The following is an 11694-nucleotide window of genomic DNA, read 5'->3' on the forward strand; positions in this document are numbered from 1 at the left end:
ATAGTGGTACTGGAAACCCCCCTATACGTTGAAATAGGTACTGCATTATCAGAGGGAACGTTATAGGAAAAAAATGTTTTAAAAATTGTATTTCAATTTAAAACATTAACAGAAAGGTGTGTTGAGATGGTTTGGATATGTAGAACGAATGAGTGAGGAAAGAACGGTAAAATAAATTTATGATGCGAATGTAATTGGGAAAAGGAGCAGAGGAAGACCGAAAAAAACATGGCACGATCAGGTACTTGAAAGTGGTGAGGTTAGGAGTCCAAATAATCGCGCGGATTTGTATGAGATCCATGAACGTGGAAGAGGCGAAGAATGTTTGCAAAGACAGAGTGGTGTGGCGTTCTTTTCTATCTGCCTACCCCTGCGGGGAAGCGGCGTGATGGTTAGTTAGTTAGTTTTTTAACATTAACCCCTTATAAATATTCCCTTAGATAAAGGGTTACCTATGTCAACGTTGTAGGGGGGTTTACTGTATTTACCAGTGCTTACTATTTGTTATTTTATTATGATTTTATGTTATAAGACTTTTTGTTTCTCTATTAGTGTATTTTTATATTAGATACTGTATATATGTATTATCTTAAAGGCTTCAGCCGTTCAATAAATAAATAAATAAACAAATAAATAAAAACTTAAATGAAAAATCTCCATTTGCACCTATGCAGAATCGAGTCGCGATGCCTGCCTATAGCAGACCGGCTGTCCAAACTCAAAACACAGTAAGGGACATTTTTTTGTAGTACGTTTTTTTTTGCATTTTTGGACTAAGTGACTAAAAAAATGTCCCTTACTGTGTTTTGAGTTTGGACAGCCGAGACGGTACACCGTCTCTAGTAAGTGATCCAGTATCCGGTCTGGATCTATTTCAAGTGAGATCAGTTCCCGCGGACGTACTCCGCGGCAGTCCGGTTCGGATTGAAATCAATACACCGTGTGACGGAATTAGCGGGATCTCGGCATCGGGAGGAACGGCGGCTATTCTCAGCCGACTGCCGAACGCCGGCGGCGAAGGGCTTTACACCGTCCGTACAGGAATGCAGGGCAACGAGAATAGATTACGATTATAATGGGGTTTGGAAATCACTTTTACTTTGCAGCCACTGTATCACATAATGAGCGTTGTCGTGCAGGTTTTCCACCTCACATTGGACATTTCACAAACCAAATTGGCGCGTTACAAATCGAATAGGACGTTTACAACCAAATTGGACGTTATGTTGTATATTATAAAAAAAAGGTAGAATTTAAAAAGGGTATATTAATCTGTCTACCTCGTTGTTGGCTACCATGCTGGAGGTCCCGGGTTTGATTCCCGGGGGGGGGGGGGTTAAAATAAATATGGGTGATTTTCACTGTCATATTTATTTAATATTACCCTGGACTGGTACGAGAAGCACAGGGGTGATCACCTTGCCTTCATGCAATTAACGATCAAGATAACACTGCGTCGCTATGATGCAGTGCCCTATGCACCATTGGGTGCGGATATGGGTTGAAAGAAAATATATTAATTAGTACTACATACTGTCCGCCTCCGTAGTGTAATGGTCAGTATGCTCGGCTACTGTGCTGGAGGTCCCGGGATCGATTCCCAAGGGGGGGGGTCAAATAAATATAAGAGATGTTTCACTCATATTTATTATTTATTTATTGAATATTACCCTGTTGCCTAAGCGGAGGGCAGACCGCCTTTCCTTCATATGTTAACGATCAAAATAACACTGCGTTTATATGATGCAGTGCCCTATGTACCATCGGGTACAGATAAGGGTTTTAATGATAGTAAAAAGTACTACATATACCGTCAGTGTTAATACCTGCCCACATATTTTATTAAGACTAGCAAGTGCATTAGTCGTCAAGTTGACAAGCCTGCGCAGCGCGCTGTCATAGTCTGTAGTTAGGGCACACGGGGTTACATACCCGTGCTCGCAACAAGCTTGTGTAACTTGGACATGCTGCTGGCAATGTGCACCGAATTATATCTCCGAAGGCTTACATTTATTAATAATAATAATAAATTGATACGAAATACGGTTATCATGTCCATTTTTTTCTGATAACTAATAAGCTAGATATGACGGAAATAAATATTAAACATTTTACGATATTAGTTACTAAGACAATATTATTTGCGATTATCTAGTTGAATGGATACTAACTGCGTTATCCATTCGCATCATTCAACCCTTCGTAATCGGCAACTAATTGTGTAAAGGACACTCACTGCATTTAATCTGTATGCATAGTTATCCCATCATAAAATTGGTAAATACGTAATCAGTTGTTCAACTGGGATTTAAAGCTATCAGTTGTTAGCTTTAAATCCCAGTCCAAGTTAACAACATCATTGTTATTCTTATCACTTTCTTTCAATCCTTTTTCACACCCAATTGCCGCCGCACTAGGCACTCGGCTGTCCAAACTTAAAACACAGTAAGGGACATTTTTTTGTACTACGTTTTTTTGCATTTTTGAACTAAATAGAATCTACTTAGTCCAAAAATGCAAAAAAAAAACGTACCACAAAAAATGTCCCATACTGTGTTTTGAGTTTGGAAATCCGCACTGCATCGTAAAGACCAGTGGTCGGCAACGTTTGAGACTTGGGAAAATTTCATCTGAATGGATAAAAGTTCTTTAAAAAAACATTTTTTTAAAGACAATTTTTATTTTTATACAATAATTTTTTTTTTTGAAAATATATTTTTTGAAATGCTCCATAATTTCTAGAAAAGAGGCCTGGAAACCTTCGGGGTTAAAGGTAACAATCGAGTAGTTTTACATCGTTCATTTATTCAAACCCTTATCCGCACCACAATGGTGCATAAGGCACTGCATTATATAAACGCAGTGTTAATTTGATCGCTAACACATGAAGGAAAGGTGATCAGCCCTCCGCTTCAGGTACCAGTCCAGGTTAATATTGAATCAATATTAGAGTGAAAGAATCGCTTATATTTATTTGACCCCCCTGGGAATCGAACCCGGGACCTCCAGAACGGTTTACATCAAGTAACATTTAATCGAGTAACAAATTTTGAAGATTATATATTAAGAAATATTAAACAATAGCTATTCCGAGAAGGAAAAAATTGTAGCATTGTTAATTTTACCGAAATATAAAATATCAAGGGTGGGTCTAATTCGGTGAGTAGATACTGTAGATGTTATGTAATGTATTCGAAAATATGGTGATATAGAAATCTGAGCATTTAAAAGTTATCAATAATAATAATACATTTAATGAATAACTCTTCAGGGGACGAAATCCAACATTTGTGAACAAAAATTTGGACACACTCAAAAATTTAATTACCTACCGTTCAAATGACTGAAATCTTGCTACGGCTAATGCAACATCGCTTATCGTGGCCCTAATTGGGCTTCGTCTTTTTGAGTTTTATAGCCTATACCTACTCGCGAGTGGATTTACTCTTTATGTTTAATAATAATAATAAAACCCTTATCCGCACCCGAATGGTGCATAGGGCACTGTGTCATATAAACGCAGTGTTCGTTTTACACATGAAGGAAAGATGATCAGCCCTCCACTTCAGGTACCAGTCCATGGTTATATTGAATAAATATTACAGTGAAAAAATCACTTATATTTATTTTACCCCCCTTGGGATCGAACCCGGGACCTCCAGAACGGTAGCCGAGCGTACTGACCATTACACTACGGAGGCGGACTTTATGTTTAAAGTTACTTTAATTTCATTTAATTCACGATTGAAAATTCTAGGCAAAATTGAAAATATGGAGAATAGATGTGCATATTTCTAGTCGGCGATAAGATCCGCGAATGACTCCCACATTTTGTTCCAAGACTTTCACAATGCTGTAAATTTCAATAGACAGGGTTTACGCCAGGATCAACGGTGTAAACATATTCGAAAATCCATTAAGGTGTTAGGACTCGTAAATCACGTAGGTACAAAAATCAAATTACCGCAAACATCGTATTTATAACGTGTGAAAATAATGAAAGGGATCCGCTAGTAAACATTAGGCATAATATATGTTAAAATAAATTAATTCAAGGCACCGACTACCTTTGGCTTTTAACCTTTTACGCGTACCGTCGCCCAAAATACACCATTTTATTTTATTGAATATTATGAAAGGGTTCAGATGTAACATAAATCTATCGACTGCGATTTCTTTTTGGTCAAAGGCCAAACACTGCTGGGAGATAAAAAGGGTTATTCTTGTTACTTGGTACGAAATTTATTTTTATGGCACATATTTACAGAGGTGAGACTTTGTAAAATCATTTAAAGAGGAAATGTGTTTTGCGCGATTTAAACCTGTCGACCCGGTCGATGATTTAATGTAAGAATGTTTTTCATGTATAAATCGTCGTTTGCAGCGTATATCTTTTTGTGGGAATGCTCTAGGAATTGAGGACAATTCCAAAATATTAAATACATTATTATATAATAATAATAATATAAAACCCTTATCCGCACCCCAATGGTGCATAGGGCACTGTGTCATATAAACGCAGTGTTATCTTGATCGTTTACACATGAAGGAAAGGTGATCAGCCCTCCGCTTCAGGTACCATTCCATGGTAATATTGAATAAATATTACAGTGAAAAAATCACTTATATTTATTTTACCCCCCTTGGGAATCGAACCCGGGACCTCCAGAACGGTAGCCGAACGTGCTGACCATTACACTACGGAGGCGGACGCATTATTATTATAATAATTTTTTTAGTATAAATATTCCAAAATATTGGCAATTGCCTTTTTCCATAACGCAGTCCATATCTGCAACTGAGATAAAATATCAATAGGGTAAAACAGGATGATTGTGAAGCGACTATTAGAATGCAAAAATCGTAAAATTTATGGCATTATCATTGCTATTTGTTTGTAGAGTTCATCTCGTTTCTCTCCCAAATACATATTACATGCTTTTAATGTGCTTTAAGCTCTATCCGACAGTTTACTGATACAAGTTCGTGGTTAAGGTTAAATGTTTGTTATTTTAATTTTTTTTTTCTTCCATTTTTTAAAAGTTCCTTATGCAATACTATCCCGGTAAGAGAAGCAAATTAAAAAATAAATAATAATTGGAAAAGAAAAACTCGTTTTTTTACCACTCGAGTTTATTTTATGACGACTAGTTACGGAAGCTATGTTTCCATCTTCAGGTCTAAATGTAAACTGAACTTTAAAATAAACTCAAGTGGTAAAAAAAAAACAAGTGTTTTTCTTTTACAATTTCATCATGTCTTACAACAAAGTGAATGCCGAAACAACAACAAATTTTAAAAAAATACATATTTCTTGACTCGGCGGGGATTAATATAATCAGTTGTATCATGTACTTCGCCAGATACATTTTAATAGATTTTTCTTTGAAAATATTTTATTTTTTAATAGGTTTTCCATTTAAATTATCTCTGGACATTTCTAAGACTAAAAACGCTGTTAAATAAATAAATCCTGCCTACTTTAGAACAGGTATTTACTATACTTAGTGAGGATACTTGACTACCAAAATTTACTGTTCACTTTTGGAACCATTAACCCTTCGTTGCAGGTGAAGTCGTGCACCAGAAGATTTTTATACTTTTTACGAGTTTGTTGCTCAACTATTTTATATCCATACACAACACTCCACGCACTGGAAATGACTTGATATGGTTATATAGCAAATTTGTATCTCTTTTTGTTTACGTAGGTACATTTTCGTACTTTTTCTAAACGGAAATATTTATTTTCGAGCCATTTTCACTTAGTGCATAACGCAAAATTCCCAATGTATAGCAAAATATATTGATTACAACAAAAACTAATAATTCAACGCATTGAACATGTAAAGTAATAATTGAGCATGGAATCAAACCCTGTATCTTATTTAGATATAAAAGTCCCACAACACTACCAGGGGACACATTACTCTACCTGACTCGTTTGTCGATCTATATGCCTCGCATTAATGTAATTTCATATTTTTATTTTTTATTCCAGCATTTGTATTGTATGTGGTCGATCATACCATAACCCAATTACTCTACACTTACGCCATTAGCATGGCAGATTGACCGGCCATGATTGACACGGCTCGATTACGGGCATGCGCATCCCTACAACTTATAATGACGATGATTGCTGCTTTGCATCCTTATCCGAACAAGTCGCAATGTACAAATCCTCGTACCCCGATGCATAGCTTACTATATATACGTCACTCACTTCACTTCACTCTCTATTTTGGTGCATCGGGACAATGAATGCTCAGAGTGTCGCACGAGAGATGACTGTTGATAGATATATTTGTAGATACGAGGTAAACAATCGTAAATTTAACCTTTCCGGGGGTACAAAAATTGATGTCTCTGGGGAGTGGGTTCTTTTTACATGAAAAAAATGTTTTTTTCATTAAATTGATGTAAGATGAAAATGGAAATTATTTTAAAATATTTTTTTCAAAAACACCTATTCGAAATATTTTTCAATTATGACAAAATTACACATAAATATCCACAGATGTCATTGCTATACAAATTACATCATACTGATAACTCACTAAAATAACTCATTAAACAAACTAACATTACTAATAAAACTAACCCCACTAACAGGAATTCTAACACTTGAAAGTCAAATGTAAAAAGTGTAAATAAAAAAATAACTCGACACTGGCTATAACACCCAAGATGGGTGAAAAGCCATTAAAAAGAAGAATACTAACTGACAGACAGACTTCAACGTTCATTAACGTCCATACTCTTTTAAGGAAAATTCGCACCGACGTTCATTTACGTCCATACTCCCGGACTGGTTAAAAGTCAAATGTTCCAGCAGAGACAAACAATGACATTAAAAAAAATTGAGCTACCAGCTTTTAGGAAGTAAGCATAACATTTTTATGTTTTGAATATTGAAAGCATCAACTTTGTGGCTCATATTGATATATTATTTCGAGAAGTAAAAATACTTTGTGTTTTGATCCACTCACATCGATGTGAGTGGATCAAAACACAGAGTATTTTTATTTCTAGAAATAATATAACATTTTTAATTTCAGTTTTGCTGTGTGATCATTTTCCACGTGTTATGTGTTTTATCGTTGTTAAAACATCTTACAGTCAAAACATAGCAATCAAAATTTGTCAAAACATATTTTTATTTTCATCAGATTATCGTAACTATCGCAAAGATTTTTTTTGATAAATTGGGCGATATTTTAAATTCCACAGATGAAAAAATTATTACAGTCAAATTTCATCTGAAAATTAGTCCTCAAAGTGAAATACTAAGAAATGTGGATGATCTGCTGAAATCAAAATAATTTCAACATCAACTACTTAAAATATTTACGACAATTTGTAATATAATCGGTCAATTATTTGTATAAGTCGGAAAAGTCTGTCTAAAGACGAAGAAAGTCGATACTGTTTTAGTTAAGATTTAGTGCAATATTCTTGAAAAGCTTGGAAGAGATCTCCCCGAATTATCATTTGACCATTGCGAAAGAGTTAAAAAGTTAACATAAAAGAAGAAAGGACATATCGCTCACTCCTTTCAAGAACGTCATAAATCAAAATACTTGATTTTTCAGGAGAACGTTTTTAAAGTTAAAAATATAATACAATGTATTAAAAATAAATATCAAGCCACTTATTGAACTTTTTACTGTGCAACAGAACTTTTTAGGTAAAACCTGAAGGTTTTTTCTCCATTTTAAAATATTTAGTATATTTAAAAAAATAATTAAACAATACGCTTTCTTCAAAATGCAAAAACAACACTTTCTGCCCTGTAGCGGGTAAATATTAAGTTAAAAATATGTCTCTTTTGCTAGGATAGAGTACATTTTCTGAGCATTCCGAAAACATGTACAACTGAAAATTGACGATTTTTGATTTATGACGTTCTTGAAAGGAGTGAGCGATATATTACTAAGCAATCACATTTTAGAAGAAGGAATCTTTTAGACACGACATGCATTTCCGGTTTTCAACGTTTTTCAACGGTTTTTTCGGTGTCAACTATTTGAAGCGATGCGATTCAATATTCCAGTCAATCTGAAGATCATTTATATCGAACAAGCAGAAATACATTACAGATTTTTATTATACTGAAGAATACAAGGGGGAAAAAATAATGACTACTTTTTAACAAAACGAATTGATAAAAATTAAAAGTTTTTTTTAAACGAATGGAGTATGAGTGAGGAACGTATGAGTGAGGAAAGAACGCTTAAACAAATTTATGAGGCGAATGTAGTTGGCAAAAGAAGCAGAGGAAGACCGAGGAAAACAATCAGGTATGTCAAATACTTGAAAGCGGCCGGGTCAGGAGTCGTAATAATCGTCGGGTATGTATGAGGAGATGCATGAATGTGGAAGAGGGGAAGAATGTTTGCAAAGACAAGAGTGGTGTGGCGTTCTATTCTCTCTGCCTAACCCTGCGGAAAGCGGCGTTATGGTTAGTTAGTTAGTTGAAAAGTATTTTTTTTATTATGTATGTAATCACTAAATTTTAAGATTGAATGAAGACTTCATAATATGTTATGCTATTCAGTATTACGATTACTTATTGCATTGATACAGCTAGATTTCAGAATAAAAAATACATATCTTAATTAATTATTTTCTTACAAAAGGAATAACCCGTAAAGCCTCTATTTTTAAGAGGCTTGTCTGCAGGTAGGATAGTGAGGATAGGGAAGGTTAATGTGGAAAATACATCACAATCACCCAGACCAATTGAAAATAAATCTTTCTTGAATAAATAGTTTTGTTTTTTTATGATTCTTTTATGTATCTACAAATATATATTTTTTTATTTATAGAATTAGAGTGAACTTTTTTAAAAACTTCCATAGCTTCGCACTATTAATATACAAATCGTATTTCGATTTATAAAAACATTGAATAAATTGTTACTTTTAGTCCTGTCTCGTTTCTTTCCGACTGAAAATCTCAAAGGATTATAAACACATAGAATTTGGGTAAATTGTCTGTGACTTGTATTAAATAAATAAATATGTAATATTTAATAACATTCCATTCAAGTTATTTTTCAGATAATTTTGAATTGGGGTCACGTTTATAGTCTAGATTACTGCCGTAAATGGGAATAGATATAAATTTAAAAATATTAAGGATATGGAGATGACAACATAGTTCATATAAACAAAAACAATAACAAAAATCTAATTTATATTAAATATATTTATCGGATAACTTCACATATACATACTCATTATCGTATTATCTTTACACGGACAAAAAATAAAGTTTAAATTTTACAATTTTGAATATAAAATCATGCAGTTATGCACTGATTGGTGATTTTATAAGTAGGGTAGAAATGGGGTGTCGTTGACCTCCCCTCTCACCATTGCTGACACTTCTGATTCCACATGCGATTAATTGTGATTTGCAATTACATTTACTGCGTATGTCATATATATAGTAACTATAATTTTTAAATAGACGTTTCTACTGGAGATTTTTTTTCTCATTATTTTAAACACATTTTTTTAGATTTATACTCACCATAGCATTGAAAATTTGTTATCATTTGCAAAAATGAAAATGTTTAAATTCTAGTATGTTAAATTTTATATCCATAAATTAAGTTTTTTTTTACATCACTTTAAAATTTTATAGAAAAAATCAAACTTTAATATGAACTTAATATAGTTTTATGCAACAAAACTTAAAATACATTGGTTTGATAATTGGTATAGTGATTACTGAACCAATCTATTAAAAATTAGAATATAATACCTTCTCCGGTTTTTTCTTCTAATAAAAAATACATTTTTTTATCATTTAAGTATGAGAAAAATATAATTGTGTTATATTGTACTATTTTCATGTATTTTGAATATGACAGTCGGTCGATTCTAAGGTGAAGCGAACCTTATTTTAGAAGTACGGGATCAACCCTAAGCCATGTTCTAATTGTTGGAGATACTAGTTGAGTAAAAAAGATGTTGATGCTTACATTTGTTCTTGGAATTCTTATCCATGAGCAGGTTGTTGATGCCGATCTGATCATGCTTGTGCCAGGCCGCCATGTCGCCTTCTGGAGGAGCCCCTAGAAGCACAAGGGCCGCCCCAGCGCGCCCGACCCAGCTAAGGGGCTCCAGTATATCTACCCCACGACTAACCCGGCCCCGTCACAACGCATCTTCACTGCGCGCAGCGTGCTCCGCTACCTCGCGACACCACTCGGCCTCCGACCACCTTCGGCAGAACCAAACACCTGTTACCGACACTACTTATCGCTATCTTCGCGAGATGCACCTCGGCTAGATAGATAACCACTACGCCACAACTTCTGACGAAATCCCTCCTCTGTAAACACAGCGGCGTGAGGGGTGACTAACCTCTGACAATACTAAAAACATGCACTCGAATCTTATTTGCAGACAACAAAGTAACGTGCCGGAGACCTAAACACCGAAAATAAACATATTTTTATCGAGACGAACACCCCGAATACGATCAGAAATATACAAACTATATTTTGCTTTTATCAAATAGGAATCCTTACAGTAGGTACGGAGAACGAAATTTGTGCAAATCGCGAATACAACGAAACTGACTCGTTTCGAACGAAGAAAAAAATATTTTACCCGATATATAATACAATAGAACCCGATAATAACATTAAAATCGCCGTAAAACCGTTATAAGCGGGAAATACTAGATAACATCCCCCAAATGTCCAAAATGGACTCGTCCATATTTGCTACCTACTGTGACGGGTTCAAAAGCATACAAGCAAAATAATAACAAATGTGCATGGGAGGCCCCGTGGCCTCGCACGCTGAGAATTCGGACGTTCGTCTACAGAATATGTAAAAACGCGTATTTACACAAATTTCACTTTGTTTAACCGCAATTTCCAGTAATAAAACACTTTTCTTATCTCGAGAGCATTCACCTGTAAAGTTTGACGATTTTATGGTCTCACTTAACGAATTCACCTTTCTTATATTCTAGCGTAGATGAATGACACAAATACCACAAAAAATTATGTTTTGTCACAAATCGAACGCACGCACAACACGAACAACGAGTTCTAAACGAATTAGCAAAACAACGCGCCTCGGAATCTAGCCGGACACAAGAACACCAGCGCGAGGATAAAACATGGCAGACAAACGACGAACCACGAACCATAAGCAAGCCATTAAATCCATAGACTGAAATATTAACTTTCGTAAGCAGGAGCTGGAGAAGGTACCTACCGGAGTGCTAGGGTGGGATTAGAAGTGCAAATTTTATTTGCGTCTGAATTATCTGCCCGGGAAGTGTGCATAGTATTGATTTTGTAAAATGTAATTTGTTTATGTCATTCGCATCCAGTTTAATCATTGTTCACGTCATAAACTACGGGTTGGGATAAAAATAAAAATTATCACACCAAATTAAAATTATTTATTTAGAAAAATAAAACGTAACACTGTTAAAAATATTATTATCATCGGTCACTGTTGTTTTCTACCTACCATCCATAAGTCATCGACACACATATTTTCATTTTGATTAGCCTTCTTTTTGTGGTCATAATTAAAAAAAATATTTTTCACTAAAAATTGTCACAAATAAAAAACGATATTTTCCGTAAATATTTAATAACTAAGAAACACCATTTAACAAATAAATCACAATCCACATTTAAAAATATACAAAAAT

At 34.6% G+C, this 11694-nt stretch overlaps 1 protein-coding gene across 9 annotated transcripts in view; it reads right to left on the bottom strand.

The window, feature by feature from the left end:
- LOC148305208 (serine/threonine-protein kinase minibrain-like) overlaps window positions 1-11123 on the bottom strand; it is a 100226-nt gene extending 89103 nt beyond the window's left edge. For 4 of the 9 annotated variants that reach the window (XR_015838226.1, XR_015838224.1, XM_088267059.1 and 1 more), the window contains exons 1-2: window positions 10940-11123; window positions 9995-10445 (exon numbers count right to left, since the gene is read on the bottom strand). Coding sequence is in view for 6 of the 9 variants with exons in the window: in XM_088267059.1 (XP_088123185.1) it covers window positions 9995-10067 (73 nt within the window). In the remaining 3 variants the exon portion in view is untranslated. Of the gene's footprint in view, window positions 1-9994; window positions 10446-10871 lie in introns of all 9 variants that reach the window. The other 5 variants (XR_015838225.1, XM_088267060.1, XM_088267056.1 and 2 more) reach the window with 2 other exon arrangements.
- Window positions 11124-11694: the final 571 nt, after the last annotated feature.

Source organism: Brachycentrus maculatus, unplaced genomic scaffold, assembly GCF_059751285.1.
Source record: "Brachycentrus maculatus isolate JH-2025_06_01 unplaced genomic scaffold, ASM5975128v1 h1tg000277l, whole genome shotgun sequence".
NCBI classification, from domain to species: domain Eukaryota; kingdom Metazoa; phylum Arthropoda; class Insecta; order Trichoptera; family Brachycentridae; genus Brachycentrus; species Brachycentrus maculatus.